This window comes from Podarcis tiliguerta (genome assembly GCF_965153285.1).
Source record: "Podarcis tiliguerta genome assembly, chromosome: 6".
Taxonomy (NCBI): Eukaryota; Metazoa; Chordata; class Lepidosauria; order Squamata; family Lacertidae; genus Podarcis; species Podarcis tiliguerta.
In genome coordinates, this window is record NC_139539.1 from 20,249,581 (window position 1) to 20,269,460 (window position 19,880).

General features: G+C 40.9%; 1 protein-coding gene and 1 long non-coding RNA gene across 5 annotated transcripts in view; both read right to left on the reverse strand.

Annotated features, from left to right (window-relative positions):
* Window positions 1-14,244, reverse strand: part of ARFGEF2 (ARF guanine nucleotide exchange factor 2) — a 50,505-nt gene extending 36,261 nt beyond the window's left edge. For 3 of the 4 annotated variants that reach the window (XR_014512712.1, XM_083446696.1, XM_083446698.1), the window contains exons 1-5: window positions 13,840-14,244; window positions 6,237-6,267; window positions 3,780-3,903; window positions 3,218-3,364; window positions 814-993 (exon numbers count right to left, since the gene is read on the reverse strand). Coding sequence is in view for 3 of the 4 variants with exons in the window: in XM_083446696.1 (XP_083302822.1) it covers window positions 814-993; window positions 3,218-3,364; window positions 3,780-3,903; window positions 6,237-6,267; window positions 13,840-13,978 (621 nt within the window). In the remaining variant the exon portion in view is untranslated. The remainder of the gene's footprint in view (window positions 1-813; window positions 994-3,217; window positions 3,365-3,779; window positions 3,904-6,236; window positions 6,268-13,839) is intronic. The other variant, XM_083446697.1, reaches the window with a different exon arrangement.
* A 2,608-nt stretch (window positions 14,245-16,852) lies between these two features.
* On the reverse strand, window positions 16,853-19,482 carry LOC310679452. The gene is made up of 2 exons (XR_014512273.1): window positions 17,826-19,482; window positions 16,853-17,737 (listed from the first exon to the last, which is right to left on the reverse strand). It is a non-coding gene; the product is annotated as an uncharacterized lncRNA (long non-coding RNA).
* Between the last annotated feature and the right edge of the window lie 398 nt (window positions 19,483-19,880).

Genomic DNA, 19,880 nt, shown 5'->3' on the forward strand with positions numbered 1-19,880 from the left:
AGTAAGGGTTATTTTCCAAGATGACTTTGGAGTTCCATCATACAGAAAATTTAAGTCTACAAGGTACAGACTATAAATATTTAATTAAAACAGATTTTAAGGAATCCAAGTTGTCTTTGCTAGCAAAGTTCCTTATATTTGGAGAGGAATCACAGCACAGCAAAACCACAGTACAACAAAGAAGTAGTTGGGCACATATAACGTTCATGATAAAAGATCACCTGTGAGCTCACAACACAGCAGAGGCCTTATTCTCTAAGCCAGGGATGGGAAAAGAGTAGTTCTCCAAATGTTGTTGGATGACATCATCCCTGACCACTGGCCATACTGGCCGGGGTGTTGGGAGTCCAACGACATTTAGAGGACCACAGGTTCTCCATCCCTACTCTAAATCACAGCTTGGAGGACCAGAATGTAACATCAAAATTGGGAGTCCTTCCTCTTCTTTCTGATTTGCTTTTTCCTTTGATGTCTGAACAAGGTCTACTATGGTTAGCACAAATTAGGAATTGCCTCCAAATTATGGATGTGAAATAATGGCTTGAAGTGAGTTTTGCAAACCATGGTTTAGCAGGAATTCCTGGTTGATGCTAACTATGGTCTGCCTGATTGAGACGTCATGGTGAACTATGGTTAAGACAAACCAGAAAAGAGAGGAGATAATTGGCATGCAAGTGGGGAAGAGGGAGCTTGTAAGCCTGCAACATGCTTACAAATATGAATCAGATGACAATAGCTCAGAGGAGAAGGAGCAGTAATATAACAATTTAATGATGTACATAAAAGTCAGATTGATAAACATTTACTACATACAGCTTGGTTTTCCATCCGGGTGAAAATGACATTCAGCATCTGAGTGAGAGTAGCCTTGGCAGTTGTTTGATTAATGAGATTTTTACTGGCTAGATAAATGTTGTAACAAGTTCTAACAGTCTGAAGGATTGTTCCTTCGTGAATTTCGATATACGGGGATGTGACAGCGGTGAGAAGAGCCTGGAGGGGGAAACACAACATACACTACAATAAAGACATCTAAGCAAATGGGAACAAAACTTATTTAAATATAGTGCTCTGAGCAACGAACAATCAGTCATAAGGTCAGCATGGCTCTTGCCTTCCCATAGTCCCATAAGTTAAAATTAATAAAAAGTATTATAGTAGCAGTTCTGGCAATTTACAGCACTACTGAGAAAAAACAGTCTTTGACCAAAGTTTAAGGGAAACATTCACAATGTTTTTGGCAGCAAATGAACCCCACATCCTCCTTTCTAAAAGTATGAGGATCAGGAGAGGGGGACACTATGGGCAGGCATGACCTCTTGCTAGGGATAGCACAAGTTTCTACTCAAAAACTATTTTAGGCTGTCAAAGATGACATACTGTTACTTTGCTTTGGAGTTCATGATGCTTACAAGCAGAAGACACAACCTTCACATTTTCCTCTTCAAATGTTCTGCTTCTTTAAGCCCCCAAGTGGATTTCAAAACACACTACCGACATGTAGTTCAACTTCCATATTTGTTGTTCAAAACTGAACCCCACTGTTTTGCTTTTATTGTCTGAGAATGTCTCCTCTACACAACTCCTAAAACCTGCTTTCCCCTGCATTCTAAGATGGCACCTTACACACCTGACTAAACATCAGGAAGAACCTTCTGACAGTAAGAGCTGTTTGACAGTGGAACAGACTCCCTTGGGAGGTTAGGAAGAGAGTTTGGAGGTTTTAAAGCAGAGGCTGGATGGCCATCTGTCATGGATGCTTTAGCTGAGATTCTTGCATTGCAGCGGGTTGGACTAGATGATGCGTGAGATCCCTTCCAACTCTACAATTCCATGATTTACCTGGGAGTAATTCTCATTGCATTCAAAAGTGACTGTATAGACATGCATATCCTTGTGCTGTAAGAATCTCTTTGCTAATAGTTGTTACAGAATCTGGAAGTTTACACACGAGCCCAAGGAATATCCAAGATGCCAGAGCATGTGACACACAGTCATGTGTATGTCTCATTCATGAGGAGTTTCTCTCTTTTAAATCAAAAGCAGCTGCAGAAGAATGAATGTGATAGAACGGGAGGAGGAGCTGTTTGCTCCTGCTCTAGCCATTTTTCCTCTTAGTGCTCCCAGGTGTTTTCCTCACACATAACAATGCATACAACTGCATGTTATATCTAGTTCAGGCCTCATGTGTTAAGTGTTTAAAACTAAATTTTACTGCAGTACATCATCCTGGCAATTTAAAAGACAGAGGGATTTGAAATCAATTGACTTTTTACAGTAAAAACTTTTATTGTCAATAAGTTTTGGAGAGACCTGTTACATTGCTACAATCAGGAAAAAGAATGACTGCAAAATGTTAATGTTGTATCCTATGCTGTAGGCCCTATATACCTGAAGGAGCACCAGCACTCCCATCATTCAGCCTGGACACTGAAGCCCAGTTCCAAGGACCTTCTGGTGGTTCCCTCACTGCAAGACGTGAAATTACAGGGAACCACACAGAGGGCCTTTTCAGTAGTTGTGCCCACCCTGTGGGACGCCCTCCCATCAGATGTCAAAGAGATAAACAATCAAATAACTTTACATAGACATCTTAAGGCAGTCCTGTATTGGGAAGCTTTGATGTTTTGTTGTGTTTCATTATATTTTGTTGGAAGCCACCCATAGAGGCTGAGTCAACCCAGTCAGATGGGAGGGGTACAATGAATGAATGAATGAATGAATATTTGCTGCTGCTGCTGCTTCTACTACAATCAAATGCAATACAGATTTACTTACAAGCTAAGCCCTGTCAGTCAATAGCCACGGGTTATTAAGAAAATTAGATCTCAAATGAGAAATAAGGTACTGGAGCTTCAGAAAATAATCTTTAGCTAGTACACAACATGCAATTTGCAGAAAGCTAAGTTGGGTGAAGGAGAGGGAGAAATGGGCAGCATATGGCAGAAAAACATTTCAAATCCATTAACAGAGCTCTGTGGTCTAGGAAGAAATGGCTACTTAAATAAGATATGAGTTCATATTTACCAAGAGGTAGTTAATTTAATTTTCATAGTATGGTGCAGGAAGGGGTAAATTGTACAGCCTTTTAAAATTAGATTTGGGGATTCTCTAACTGGAAGATAAAAGGAAGAGCCTCCTCCATTTAGAAAGCATAGACTAAGCAAAAGTCTTATTAGCAAACAGCCTTTCTAAAATATAAATCAAAATAAAATACCTTTATAATTTGTAACTGAACTCCCTCGTCAGTCTGAGGACCCTGAAAGCAATTGCAGATTGTTTCAACAATGCGGTCAATCAGGCGTTTTCCAGGAGCTCCACTGTCTGGAGCATTGCCAGTGATATGTCCATATGCAATAAGTTTCTACAGAGAGAGAGAGAGAGAGAGAATTGTATTATAATCACTTTCACACATGAAACACTTTCCATGTCATTTAGAGGATTCAAAATGCAGGACAGCTTCATTAGCAGTTCCAAAGAGGCTGATGGTTTTGTGTGTGTGTGTGTGTGTGTGTGTGTGTGTGTAAGTGTAAGGAATGTCTTAAAATATGTCAAAGCTGAGGGAGGGGTGAGCGTGGAACAATTACTAATAAAACCTGTAACAGATGTTTTAAAGAACTTTGAAGGCAGGGAAAGGAAGACAAAATAAAGTAGCTTCTCAATTCTGTCTGCAGTCTAACAATATATACATACATGCATCTGCTTCAACATAAAATTTAGAGGACACTGTCAAAATAAACACAGCCAAGGTTGATAAATACTTAATTTAAAAAGGATACCTGCAAGCAGTCCAAAGAAGTGCTGACAATCCGTGGGGACTTTGACTGGCAGGCCAACTCAAATGGGAGGAAATATTTATCGGCTTCAATGAAGTTTGCTTTTGGAGTGGTTTCATTGCCTTGGCTAGTTGGAAAAATTGAAAACAACAACAAAATCACTCAGTGTTATGAACTGAGCAATGGCTTTCATATTAATTTCCTATCCACATAGAACACACAACATAAAAGCCATTGATACATTCCTTTCTAAGGCATGGAAAGCAATGCAGGTCCTATCTCCAAACATATATAACTATTTCCAACCCAGAGTAGTTGGCCTTGCTGCACACCTCTTTCAACAAGATGGCAAGGGCTAATATCCACCATACCTAACTGGCAGCAAGTTTGTCAGCAAGCACGTGAAGTATTGAAACCTAGGACCACAGTCTCCAATGTCCATGCTTGCCAAAAATCAGCATACAATTATATACATGCAGACACACTCTCTCTATAGTCTCACTCTTAACAGCAACTTGGTTTAACTCCTCCCTCAAGTACAAAACCACTTTATTTTTCGGTTGATGAAAGACTATTGAGGAAGTCATTCTTGCATGCATGTACTTCAAGATCACAGCCTAAAGAATTGGAAAAACAACATCCAATTGCACTGCATGAATGGATGTGTCAAGAATTAGTAGCTAATAAAATTAAGTACTGTACTTTTAAAATATATCAGTGTGGAAATTTTTGAGCATGAGTTGTTTTCTCGTGGATTCATTCCCTTTTGGCTTAAAAGTTAAAATGAAGGAAGGGAGATAAAAACAAGAACAATTTGAAATATTATGGTCTCCTTTTATGACGTATAAGGAGCAAAATTAAAAGATTCAATAATGTAATGCTTTTTCAGCACCAAGATCAAATATAGCTTATAAGGAATGAAATTTAATCTGTAATAGGACTTATGTTACATAGGAATGACATATTTGTATGTATGTTTTTGTATAGTTTTTTTAAATAAAAATGTATATAAAAAGTTAAAAGTACTTAAATATAAAGATATCTTAACGACTGGGTTCAAGATTATTAAGTTTCAAGAGGCAAAAAATGTCAATGTATCCTGCTACTGCAAGGCCAACCATCAAAACTTGCTAAGAGCTACTTCTCACAGTATGTTTATGAAGCACTGGAATATTCCCATATAGCGTGCAGTGTCTAAGCTTCTTTTGAAACATAAGGAGGGAATGGTTAGCACATGTATCTACCTAGAAAAATATAGTGAAAATGCTTATTAATGTTTTTATGCAGAATAAAAGATGATGAAAGTCATGTCAAGCTACCTCCAAAACAGTACAGTGGTACCTCAGTTTACAAACTTAATCTGTTCTGGAAGACCGTTCTTAAACCGAAACTGTTCTTAAACCAAGGTTCACTTTCCCTAATGAGGCCTCCCACCACCAGTGCCCTTCCACCGTTCAGATTTCATTCTTAGACCAAGGTAAAGTTCTCAAACCGGGACACTATTTCCAGTTTTGCATAGTTCGTAAACGGAATCATCCTTAAACATGGTTGTTCTTAAACTGAGGTACCACTGTAACTTCTTTCTTTGGCGATAGGTACATGACTCAACACTGAATTTCCAGATTGTGTTGGGGTAAGGCAAACAGAAGCCCCCACCCCAGCCTACATCACAACAGAAATCCAGTGTGGAAAATGACCAACAGTGGCTTGGAAAACTAACACAGAACAATAGAAGAAAATCATTAGGATTCTTCCCAAAGTATAATGAACTTGTGTTTGCACCAGGCACAGCATGCCACTGAAGAAACAGAGATCCAGAAAACAGAACTACAGTAATTTTCTAATCCGATAACATCAGAGAGACAGCTGAACACCAAGAGATTAGAGCTGGGTTTCATTAATCATGCAGATTGGCATCTCTGACCAAGCCAATTACACGCATACATTACGGAACATATGCAAAAGAGATCTAAAGAGAGGAAGTGGAAGTTCTGCTAGCAGAGAACTGCCATGTCATAAGCAATGAAAGAAAAATCCAGTTGAGAAGAAAGGAAGTGGTAAAACAATATCTTTGGGAAGTCGTTACTTGCAACTGAAATACAATTAATTCTACTTAGGCCACTCATAGCCACAGGGATTACCTAAACTTGTTCATTTTCTTCCAAATTCCCATTTCCCCCCCTAGAGACACAGTTGCAAATAACTGTACTGAGGGCAGTTTCAGAAGGTCTTACCACATCCAAAGCCACTTTTTTTTTTGTCCACGCCACTCAACTCCTGCCTAGAAGCGAGCCTGAAACATGTTCATTCAAAAGAAAATGTTCTACTGCTAGAGGGACATTCGTTGTGTTGCTGTGATGTGTTGCCTTAAAGAGTGTTACCTGAAGCAGCCAGATAAATTATACATACACCTGCATATTAGATGTTTTTTATATTATACGTGTGGTCACCAGCACTTACCTTTGTTTTTCTAATTCTGCTTTTATTTCATCTGGGGAGAAAAACAGAACAAATGGTTTATGTTGCAGACTTATACTATACACAGATGCCAATAGAAGACAAAAGCCAATAACTTGGTAAAAAAGTGGATGATACCAGCAATGATATATGTATTACCATTCTATCTCAAAACACATTTTTATGTCATGTATAATAGACAAATTTTGCCAGATGCACTTTTGAGAATCAATAACAAAGTACTATTTATACTAAATGGATATCTGAATTTACTTCTCTCATTAACTTTGCCAATGCAGATAGCCAGTGGTGGTCTCCAGATGTTGCAGACTATAACAACCATCAGCATGTTATAGCCAGCATGGCCCAATGCTCAGGCATGATGGGAGTTGTAGTCCAAAATATGTGGAGAGAGCCAAATTTACTAGCACTTATCCTGCTACACTGCCCTTATATTCCTTATGGCAAAACTTATGACAGTTGCTGCAGAAACAGGGAGTTAAAAAACTAAATGTTTTGTATTTTCCTCTTGAAACAAAATATTGGTTAGACTAGTTATCTGCTCCAAATACATTTTATTTTTTATAAACCACTTGTGTCACTTAAACGAAAGCTTAACAAATATTCCCCTACTGTTGTGATTATGTGCCCATGTTTACCCAAAATAATTTTCCTTTCCAATTTATGTTGTAATTTAAATACTGTTCCAGACATGCAGATAACACAACCCAAAAACTATTTAATTGTGGGGAATTTCAAAACTTTATTTGCAAAAGTTTTCTTAAACAAGTAGTACTGCTGGCTACATCAACTTTTACTGAATTTTTCTGCTGCTGTTCACCTAAAAAATGATATAGTAGTGCTAATTGCCATCCTCCAGAACTGAACTCTGGGTGATTAATTGTAGGTACAGAGGAGGCGGGACGCGGGTGGCGCTGTGGGTAAAAGCCTCAGTGCCTAGGGCTTGCCGATCGAAAGGTCGGCGGTTCGAATCCCTGTGGCGGGGTGCGCTCCCGTTGTTCGGTCCCAGCGCCTGCCAACCTAGCAGTTCGAAAGCACCCCTGGGTGCAAGTAGATAAATAGGGACCGCTTACTAGCGGGAAGGTAAACGGCGTTTCCGTGTGCAGCTCTGGCTCGCCAGAACAGCGAAGTCACGCTGGCCACGTGACCCGGAAGTGTCTCCGGACAGCGCTGGCCCCCAGCCTCTTGAGTGAGATGGGCGCACAACCCTAGAGTCTGTCAAGACTGGCCCGTACGGGCAGGGGTACCTTTACCTTTACCTTTTACAGAGGAGGCACATGATTGCTGAGCAGTATATTTAAATGTTTCGTTCACCCAAGACTTTATAGACCCTTTATACTCAATAATCACAAAAGTCACGGGTGGAGAATACTTCTATTTTTACATATCTTTATTGTTCTGCAAAGGGAATCGTATGCATTAGTACTTTATTATCCCTTTGGAGCTGTGTTGTATCTTTGTACTTTTGTCCTTCCAGGTTGCGATGCTTTACAAAAATGGACTTTGTTTTCTTTCTTTTTGTTAAGCTTGCACCTTTTTTTTGCTAACAAATCAATAAAATATAATTTTGATGAGGGGCAGGGGAAGACTACATTGAAAGTCCAGTATGAAATCTCTGAGCAAACTACAGTACTTTGCAAGAGATAACACAGTAACATTTAAGTCAGAACTGAAGCTAAGAAACCTGAGATATCAGCAGCTTGGGAAAAAACGTATCTGCCATAATGGGGAAAGCATTGCACAAGATTTCCTTTACTAAATGTTGGTTTCTTCCAGGCTTCAACAGTTTTATTCACACACACACACACACTCCATCCAGTTGTGCAAGGTAGTTAATATCAATGCAGACAGAAAACTACAAATGCCTTTGTCTTCTCCTGCTGGCTTCTACTCCCATAAGAAAGTAATTATAAATTATATCAAAATCCCTCCTCTAACAGACAGGCCAGTTTGGCAGGTCAGACTGCTCTCCAAACTTTAACTTGTGGGGAGGTCAATTTGTTTGGAACAGCTGGGCGTGATTTAATTATTTCCCTCCCTTTTCCTGATCAAAATCCCATACACATGCCCCAATTTGTCAAATGCCCCAATGAAGGAAATCCTACGACAAAAGAAGGGGAAGAAAGAAAATTCAGAAACAAAACATTTTTCTTCCACCTGTTTTCTATTCTCCTCAATGCCCACTTCTCAGGGTACCATTAGACGTTCAAAATTAAGAGTTATCAGAAACAACCACCTTTTAGACATACAACTTGGCTATGAAGAAGAGATTTCTATAGCTCACTTCTATATGCAGCCGTTTTATTAAATACCATGTGATATTTGCAAGGAAAGAACGGGAGACAAAAAGGAAGATTTGTGAAAAACTGTGGAGATATATAGGAGGCAGTTGGGAATGTTTTTCAGACTCAGGCCTCCTTGACAACTTCCTGGGAAATACCTGCTACTGGTGGGCAGAGTCAAGAGTGGGTGGAGCAGCAGACAAGACTGTACAGGAGGGTATTCCAGACATGCAAAACTCAGCAGTTTCTACACACTGACCTGCATCTCTGCATCCTCCATAGAGGGAAGCAAGGGGCATTAGCATCACTCAAGGGCACAATCCAGCCCAGCAAAAGCGCTCAGGCAGAGTGTAGAGCAGAACTATGACTTGAAGGGCTGAATAGCCCCAAGGTCTGATATTCCCCAGCCCCGTTACAGGGGAAGGAACAGGAAGCTAATTATACATTGTCAAACACTTGTAAATTTACTGGGTTCGGTTACAGGTCACAACAAGCAGTCCTTTGCAGAAATAATTATTATACCCAGTAGCAACTGTTAATTGGCAAAATTAGGGGTTCTACATAATGACTGCTTCTTAATGAGAGCAAAACCTCCTGTTCCTTATGAAATAAAGATCTGTGAGGCAACTGACAAATTTTAAAAATAAGACACAATTTTTTTTTGTGGCCCCGGGTCCAATAGTTCTAAATCAGGATTTACTTTGGAACAAGCACTTTTATCCCTTCCTGCCCCTGATTCAATTCCAGTTGCTACTGGGAAACTGTGGAGCTTCTACAGTGTACAGTGGTACCTCGGGTTACATACGCTTCAGGTTACAGACTCCGCTAACCCAGAAATAGTACCTCAAGTTAAGAACTTTGCTTCAGGATGAGAACAGAAATCGTGCGGTGGCAGCGGGAGGCCCCATTAGCTAAAGTGGTGCTTCAGGTTAAGAACAGTTTCAGGTTAAGAATGGACCTCTGGAACGAATTAAGTACTTAACCAGAGGTACCAGTGTAAGTAGAATGAATACACAGAAAAGTATTTCATGAGGAAAGAATTATGAACTGCAAAGAAGGAAAAAGTTACTGCAACAACAAACTTAAGCAAAACTCCCTAAAATCTCCCTTCCCTGAATCTGCGGAACTGTATATAAGAAAAGTGCAATCTCAGCTACAACAAATTCCTTAGCCAGGAGTGATCTGCCATACCCATAGTACAGGATAACATTACGTGGCAGCAATTGGGGTAAACAATTTTAAATACAGCATATGCCATCGAAACAAATTGTAAAGAGCAATTATTTTCAAGGAACACCCAAAGCCAAGTAAGGAGTTAATAGCACAATTTGTAATTTGAAAAACCTATAACAATTTCAGTGGTAATCCCTAGTTGCTATATCCTTTAAGATAATAAAATAAAAAGTTTAAAGTGGCTATGACTGAAAGCTATAAGTTATATGAAAATGCCATTCAGTGCTGTGAACTATCTAGCATTTTTTGGTACATTTTAAAAGACATTTTAGATCCTGTAAAGGTTCCAGTAAGTAAAAACAAATATTTAGGGAAAATATGTTGAAATATGTAACTGTGTGCTTTTGCAATATTTTGTTTAAGTTGTATATTGTTGCTTCAGTTTTTGTATATCATTTGTATATTAAGCAGTACAAAATTAAATCAATAATAAATCAACCTACAGCATAAAGTGTACAGTGCAGCTGATGTGGGAAACTTTATGATTGACTTTTTAAACGTTGGTGATAATTATTTACTGGAAATGAGTCTTGCCCTGCTACCTATTCCGGACAATTAGCATACTATTCTTCAGTGTAATGAGCAGAGGTTATTAACATATAAAGTTGTTATGCTCCCTTTCTTTATATAATAGGCTAGAAATTAGAGTCTCTTTAAACTTATATTAATTTAAAATGATTCAGTGGCCAGTTTTCTGTCCCTCCCAGTAGCTTTCTGCCAAGACCTTGCTGGCTTCCAGGCTGTACAAAATACTTCTACTTTTGGCTTAATTCTAAGTCACTATAAATTACTTTTTGTATGTATTCAATAAACCTGAAACAAATACCTATCAAAGTGGCACCTGTCCATATCTAGTCTCCTCCTCATCAGTGTAAAAAAATAAAAATAAAAATGGGCTGCTATATCACAACCATGCAAGTAACCCTTCAGATGTTTTCTTATTAATTTTCTGACAAACACATGTATGTTTCAGGTCAGACAAACCAGTTGATCAGGTCGAACAGGAGTAGACAAGACAGGCTTGTTGGATCCACTTTGCTTTTTTACTAGAACCAACCAGAAGCTTATGCAATAAGCACAGTTAGAATTAAAGAACATGATGCGCTGAGCATTCCAAGCCCACAAAATTGTTTTCAGTAACAGAATGGAACTGACTCCACAGTACTTTAGCACAAAAATCCACACCTGGTTAGCTTTCTTCATTTCATCTTAATTTAGGTGGCAAAGGTCATTCTGTTGCTGCTATTTTTAAACAATTAGAGCTTGGAAACACTTGCCAAGCTACTGCAAAATGTGCATAAATCTACCAGTAGATACTGACCTATCTTTTGCCCACACCCCAATGCAGAATTTGTATTCAGTCACTCTTATAACCTTAAACTTTTATAATCCACATCTTTCTCCCTTCCTGCACTAAACAGATTTAAGTCTCTTGTAACTCTTAGAATGTTGTACTAAATTGTGCCCCAGCTACTTTCTTGCCTCTTACGATACCTATTTTGCCAATACGTTAAATGTTAGACCTTTGCCAATATGTTAAATGGTGATTTTATGCCTTATTTTGTTCTGCCTCTTACCCACAGTGAGATCTGCCTGGGATTACATACCCATTTTCAGGTCAGGTCTCATTTCCACCCCCCTTAGACAAAACTCTACTATCAGGTCAATAGAGGGTTCTGTCAGTTAGTTTGTATATAATATTCCTGTCTGGTGTATCCCAGCCTTATATATCATCACAATGAACATAAGCTCTGTATAGCAGAGGCTTTCAATTAAAAATGTACAAGGAACATTGAGGAGGCTATAGTAAACAACAGAAGCATGGTGTGCTATGGTACATGCATTCCTGCCATTATCATCTTCATTCCCCCTTTCCATTTTTCTCCTTATGATAATCTGGATATCTCTTATACAGCATGGAAATACAAATTGTCTCCCTTTCCACCACCAGCCATATAAAGAACAAAACATACTTAACATTTATACATGAGTTGAATTGTTGCATGAATGCAATGAACACAGGAATTATGTTGTATATCATAATATAATTATTTTTCAGATTATGCTTTTGTTTTTGGCTGAATATCAGATTCATTTTATTCTTTGAAAGCTGGGGGCTGTGAAAAATATTTCATGTGGTATTGCTAGAATTCACGTTGTACTGTAAGAATGGTTAAGGCTGCAATCTCACATCTGCTTGCCTTGTTGTCAGTCCCTAAACCTAAAAATAATTATTTCTAAATAGATCTCCATAGGGCTGAAGTGTTAAGTACTTCACCACTGGTGGCCTGAGCATACAGAATGCTTTGTAATACACTTCTTGATCCTCAAAATATTAGACCAAAATAATGTCTATTTTACAAATGGGCCACTTAAATTCAGACAGTGATATGCCAAAGAACATTCCTATGTCTACTCAAGAAATAAGTCTCATCAAATTCAGTGGTACTTACTCCCAGGTAAGGGTTATAGGATTATAGTCTTAATCCCATCTCAGCCTACTTAAAAACATCTACCGTAAATTTTTGCCAAGAAAAAATAGACACAAGTCCTATTTGTATAGAACATGCAGTTAAGACACTAACAGAGAAGGCAGCTGTCAAACTGTTTCCCCCCCTATTTGGACTTATTGGCACAGAAAATTATAGAGCCAAAATGAAACTGTCTCTGCTTGTAATGCAAGTTGATGTTTCTTAACTTTTCTTTTAAAGAAAGGTCACATTCATTAGAAACATTTATCTAATTTCTTTCATCCTGTAAAACTATTCAGTAAGGCAGTATTGATCTACTATTTTGTACTTAAGTCTCACAACAAATTTCATTATTTACCAATTATAAACAATTCAAGAAAATGTTATAGAAAAGTGTTTCACATGCACACAATCTGCCTATCTGATAAGTAAAAAGGCTTGCAAATTGCTCAAAGAAATCTACAGCAATTAGTACTGCATGTTACAATCAGATAAGCAAGTGAACCTTGTTCTCTCTTCCTGAATGAAAGGAACCTCCCTCTTTCCCTTGACAACAAAACCTGACCACAAAATTTATTATGACACTTCCTGTTAGAAGATCTGTAGCGTGGTCACCTGTTCACAAGCAGGGGAGTATCCAACGTGGCAAATTAATCTAGCGAGCATATCTGATTCCAAGCCCTGTCACCAACTACACTCATGTGTGTACAAAGTCATTCATTAGACACTTCCCAGAAACACTTTTTCTAATTTCTTTCAAAAAAATCTAGAGAGGCTTTAAAAACAGAAAGTCATTGGCTAGGGAAGACAGACAGGAGTCCCCAGGAGATATGACAGGAGTGTCCCTTAGGCACTGGATCCCCATCACAGCATAAAAGAAGGGGAGATGAAGAAACGCAGAGAGCACATGCCTAGTAAGATCCCAGATCACACGTCATTCAGGGACCCCCCCCCCCCACAATAAGAGGAAGTAAGGAAGAGAAATTTTAACCCAGATCCTAGGCTGCAATCAGAGGAACCTGACTGCTTTTCACACAGCTGTGTAATCACAGAGGGCAGGCTCAATGGGAGCCAACTCCGCTGGACTCACTGGAACTAAGAAGCATGTAATAAGATCAAGGGTTCAAGCTTGAGAGAAGCTGGTAGGCTCCCAAATGCACGTGGCAAAACATTTTAGAGAAGACAGCTCATTTGACGGGGGGGAGGGGAGGGGAGAAAGAACCCAACTTTTATATCCGAGAAGAGGGGTTCTCATTTGTGTTTCAGAGATATCTGGCAGCTGTCGTGTCCCCCCCGCCACCCCGGCCGACCTCATCTCCATGCGGGCAGAAGACGCGGGGCTTTAAACCGCCTGGGAGACGGTCGGATATAAACACTCCGAAGCAGCCCTCTCGGCGACCTTCGGCAGTTTCCCCCTCAGCGACATTATGCGCGGGGCGGAATTTACGCAGGAGGGTAGCGAGGCGGCAGGGCTGGGAGCGCCAGCGGCCCTGGGCTCCGCCGCCCGGGGCTTTTGACAGGGCTCCCTGCAGCTGCGCCTCTGTGAGGGGAGGGCCCCGAGCTTCGTAGCCGGGCGCCTGCGGGGGCCTCTGCACTCACCGAGCGCCACTTGGCAGGCCCTCCGCAGCTGCCCGTGAGGGGGCCGCTTCGCCTCCTTCTCGGACAGGATCTTCTCCAAGGCCCGGGAGACGAACATGCTCTTGGTGCGGGTGTCTTCCTCGCGGGCCGGGGGCTGCATGGCCGCCGCGAGGCTTGAAGGCTCTCCCGTCGCCGTCTATCCCAAGCGGGGCGGGAAGCGGCGCTCACGGTGCTCGGCCGCAGCTGGGCTCCACGATCCGGAAGAGACGCGGCTCCCTCAGAGGTAACGCTGGCGGTGGTGGTGATGGACAGCGGCACGGCGCCGCCATATTGGAACCGTCACGTGACCTAGCCCCCCCTTTCCTCTCTCACGGCCACCTTGTGGAACGGCTCTCGCTGCCCTGTCAGAGACGGTGACGCGGGAGGGCGGGGCTTAACTTCGAGGGGGTGATGGGCGGAGCCAGGGATCCCAGCCGATGATGTGTCGCACTTCGCGTTGCCTTTTAACTCTCAGCTCGCGAGATTAACAGGGTGGAGATTTACAAAATAAACACCTTGGACGTGTTTTGAAATGTTCGTTTTTTTAAAAAAATTCTGTACGGGTTCCATTCAGTTCCAAGATTTCCAGGATTCCGAAAAAGCGATTAAATTAATAAAATTCAATAAAGGAAGAAAGATTTAAAATGGCATCAAAAGTTCCCAGAGAGGCTTTGCTGAGGACTAAGGGGACGTGGGTGGCGCTGTGGTCTAAACCACTGAGCCTCTTGGGGTTGCCGATCGGAAGGTCAGCGGTTCGAATCCCCGCGACGGGGTGAGCTCCCGTTGCTCTGTCCCTGCTCCTGCCAACCTAGCAGTTTGAAAGCACGTCAAGTGCAAGTAGATAAATAGGTACCACTCCGGCGGGAAGGTAAACAGCGTTTCTGTGCACTGCTCTGGTTCGCCAGAAGCGGCTTAGTCATGCTGGCCACATAACCCGGAAAAACTGTCAAACGCCGGCACCCTGAGCCAGTAAAGCGAGGTGAGCGCCGCAACCCCAGAGTCGTTCGGGACTGGACTTAACTGTCAGGGGTTCTTTACCTTTACCTTTTTAGTGGCATGAAAGACCAGGCAGAGGTTTATGAAAAAGAGGAAGATGTGGGTTCAGATTCTGAACCAGAGAGATACAGACCTATGAAATTATACATTATATCTCACAATGAGATACAATATATCTCACAAGGAAAGCTCAATGCACACCTTTTTAATAAACAAAAATTTAAATAATGCCAGGAGAAGATGAGAGAGCAGCGGTTAGCCATAATCATCCATGCTCCCATCATCCATAACCATTGGCCATTCTGGCTGGAGTTGTTCTAAAAACATCTGGAGGTCACCAGTTTTGCTACTGCTGTGCTAAGAGGTTTATAAAATTGTGTACAGCGTGGAAAAGGTGTAAGGCTGTGCCAAAGCATTTTGCTGCCTGAGGAAGACAACATGGCTCGGCCCCCACCTCCCACCCCTGGAAAATACAGGTGCTCATCATCCTGGCAGTTGAATCTTATTTCAACATCAATGATGGGGTCATAAGTTCCTGAGGGCAGCAGTCTAGCTTAGGGGGCGCAAGGCCTGCATGGCCCACATTGCTCTATCCTCCAACACCACACCAACTTCTCCCCCTTTTCTCATCTGGCATCTCTGCCTAATAGTAAGGCTTGCCTGGAGCAATCAAAATAGAAAGAGCTCTTATTCCGCTGCTCACATAATGTTAGAATTAAAGAGTCTTCTGGTGAAACTGATAGGCGTGGGAAGAATTACAGCAAAGCACATCTTCACACAATTTATTTATGGAATTCAATTCACTGCCACAGAATGTGAATGATAGCTGCTGGTTTAGGTGGCTTTTAAAGTAGAATGTAGGCCAATGGGTCATGTGGCTAAATTGAAAGTTTATGGTCAGAACTGCTATAGTCAGTAGGCTGCTGAGTACCCATTGCTGTAGGGCAATAATTGCCTTCCACCCCTGTTTGAGGACTTCCTAGAATCTGTCTTAGCACTGGGGAAAACAGGATGCTTGACTAGCAGTGTGATCTACTCAGAAATAATTCCACAAGATTGACTCCCAAGTGTTTATAACTGCAGTCTAAGGGGACTTTAGCTCTGATCCAGCAAGACTCTCCTTATGTTCTTTCTCCTGACTGGTACCTGATGATATCCTTTAGTTAAAGATGATGATTAAAAGCATTTTTAACCCAAAACAGGGCCCCAGAGCAGCTTACAAATAGTAATGATTTGTAACACAAACCCTGCCCTCTGGCTCACAATTTGAGAGACAGGACACAAAAGAAAAAGAGACAAAAGGAAAAAAAGAGGGAGAAGGAAAAAAAGTAAGCTCAGATATTAGTCCTTGTAGGGACTGGCTAGGATGGAGAGATTTGGAAATGAAGGGCCAAATGTTCTTGCTGGTCTCTCAGCAGAGCTGATGAGAAGATTCTGCAGTCCCAAAATAATAAGAGGACATTCCCAAACCTCAGTATTTTTTTTCATGCCTGATGTACACATGCAACCCAACACATCTGAAGAGATTACCATCATGAATGGAAATTACATGTTGGTCACATGTTAATTACTATATGGAACAAACTTTTGTAATGTGAGTTTCTGTGTTGCGAAAAGGGAATGCTGGTGATCATCCCAAGTGTTGATCTAAAGAATAGAACAAGGAATGTAATGCATGCTGTATGTTAAACATGTTTTGACAATAACAACTTCTTAATAAGACTAGGGTCAGGTGTGTATGTGACCAAATTAAGCAAACCCTTTCTTTTTTTGCCTGATAGATTAGCATGTTATAATGTACAAAATGTCTACTATAGGTGGCAAGTTCATTGAAACTGTTCTTGAACTTGTAGAGCAGGATTTGATCTTTTTTCACAAGTAGTGGAACGAGATTAGAATAGAGATTTTGGGGGCAGCAGCATTTTAGGGATGCTCTTGTGATGCCAAAACCCAATGAAATGTTACCAACTTGGACATAAATTGTCCTGACAGTCACAGCTTTGTACAATTAACCTTTATTGGCTTGCCATAATCATGCTTGTCAGTTTAATGCCAATCAAATGCCAAGGACCAACATCCCTGACCTGTCATCTTGCTGTGAAATCTGATGTACTGGAAGACACCCAACTTTCCCTCTTGGTGACACACAAAAGCCAAATCTGCGCAAACCTTTTCTTGCAGCTCTGCTTCAAGCAGTGACTAGACGTGGCTCAAAGAGGGGACTTACCAGTAGATATGTTCATGTGGAACCCCATGAGAGGCAGAATAGGAGCCCAAAGGGAAGCAAGGATGCAACCCAGTGTGACAGGAGTAGGAAACCTCTACAATGTGGGCCAAATGCACTCTCCAGTTCCTCATACCATTTTTCTAAACAGACTTATTCCACACACTTCTGAGGTACTTTTGCCTGTTTTCCATGAACTGTGATGGTGCTTCTTGCTTAACTGGGTTGAGAGAGATGGGTGGGAGCATAGAAAACTATGGCTTCTGCACAGCCATATGGAGCCCACGGTACGAAGATAAGAGTCACACTTGCTGTTCCACTTCTCTATGCCTCTGACCCTGCTCTACACTAGCATGCAACTCCTGGAAGGTTCCCTACAAGAGAATGCAGATCTTGTGCTGGAGAACACCTTCTACAACTGTTTGTGATGTTTCCCCACCCATTGTATAGAAGGCTATTTTTCAAACAACAACACTCATTTAAATCACCGCTAAGGTCCACGTACCATTATGAGGTCTGAATAGATAACTAGATGTCTCCCCAGCTGTTGCCATTGGCTGCAAACTGCTTGTGATGTCACAAGGAGAGGAAGAGATGAAGGTAAAGGGGGGGGGCTGGGATCTATAGTTTGTTAAGAGTCCTTAGAGTTGTTAGGAGACCCTTATTCCCCTCACAGATTGATTGTCAAACCACTCTAAGAATTGTAGCTCTGTGCAGGGAATAAGGGTCCCCTAACCACTCTCAACACCATTAAAGTTTCTAAGGTTCTTTGTGAGAAGCCATGACTGTTAAAATGGTATAATGGTGCTTAAAAATGTATGATGTGGATGTGGTGTCTGAATTTTTGGAGAGATTCTAGCTGGGCTTGAAATGGCTTTTTCTCCACTTGAGGGCACCATTGATCTAGCTAAATATGTTAAAGTGAGGCATGTCCCTGCTTCTACTTTATGCAACTGAGCTTTAAGTGCTTCAACCCATAAATTTCCACTGACCTCAGTAGTTTGTAAAGAGTGATCACCCATTCAAGAATAAATAATACAATAAAGACCCACTGACAGCAGCAGGATGACATTCTTAAGTAAAATGCGCTTAAGATTTCAACATGCATTCTTGTGTCTGCACAAATACCAAGCCTACTATGACCTGAGCAATAAACAAATAACAATAATTTGCAATTGCAGATAACAAGAAGTATCTCATGTGAAATTGTGTATCTTCTTAGAAAACAAAGGAGCACATTCTGCTTTAGAAGTTATACAAGTACAATATGTACTGCAAATTCTTCCATAATGCTATATGCACCCTGTGCTATCCATCGTATGTGAACAGCAGGAAGTCAAGGAACAGCACTGGATGAAGTTGTAGATGCATAGGGTGGGTGGGGAGGTAAACAGGATGTACATCAGATTTAGCCTTCAAAATTTCAGTCTGCAAATGTACCCTAAGACTTGATGGTGCAACAGGCTTTTGTTTTTGCAGCTGCAAATTAAAATGGCTTGTCTGGAATTTGTCTTTAGCCTTCGTTTCCGCAGGTATTTCCACAAAGGTCTTTGAACAGAGGCATGATTTAGCAGCCTTTTGTAAGTATTGGACAACCACTTCCTTCATCTCTCTTCACAGCTGCATCTGCATGGAAGACACATAGCTAAATCCAATTCACGGACACAACAGGCAACTGAGTGTTCGTTTGATGTCATATACAAGGGAATTTTACATAAATCTAATCTGTTTTGCCTTGTTGCTTTAATGCAGTGGTTTTGTTTTCCCACTTCATGTTTAAAATGCATGACAGGTTTGAATGTCCATTGGTTAAGAACATAAAGGTAAAGGGACCCCTGACCATTGGGTCCAGTCGTGACCGACTCTGGGGTTGCGGCGCTCATCTCGCTTTATTGGCCAAACGTAGAACATAAGGATCTACATTATAGCGAGTCAGAACATCATTCCATTTAGCTTAGTAGTGTCTACACCAGCCATGCCCAAACTCCATCTTGGGGGCCTAATCCGGCCTGCCGGTCATTTTAATCTGGCCCCTGTGACAGTTTATTTCCCGGGGTAAAATTCTAAAAAAAAAAAACAAAGGTTGGCCTTTGGTCGGCCCTCACGGCCCTTCACTTCATTACATCTGGCCCTCCTTGAAAAAAAATTGAACACCACTGGTCTACACAATAACTGGCTATGGCTTTCCAGGGTTTCAGGCAGAGAGTCTTTTACTGACCCTACCAGGATATGCTGGAGTTTGAGCATGAGATGTTCTGCATGCAAAGCTGATGTCCTGTCACTAGGGATGGCGAGGAAATTCAGTGTTGTCTGCATTTTGGTGAGAAACTACCCAATTTTCACTTATTGAACTAAGCGAACTGAAACAGCGATCTTTTGAAATTTACACTTCTCTGAATTTCGCAACGCAGGATGTATAAAAGTGCATTATAATAGGGAAATGTAAAAATGCATATATTGATGGAAATAACATACAAGAATGCATTATATTTGAGAAAATTCCTTGCAAAAATATGTTTATTAGGACATATGAGGACATTAGCGCAAAATGCTGATGAATTTTCAGGAGGATTCCTAAAAAATAAATAAATCACAAATTGCTACAGAAATATGGAGAATTAAATCTAATATTTGAAAAATTATAAACTAAGGAAGACTGAAATTGACAGACAGATTGCCCATTCTTATCTATTGCCCTTTTTACTGGACCCGATAGTCTGGCACATCTACATTATATTTGAAACATACATTAACAAACGATTCCTTGTTTATTCCATAAAATTTATATACCACTTGATTGTTA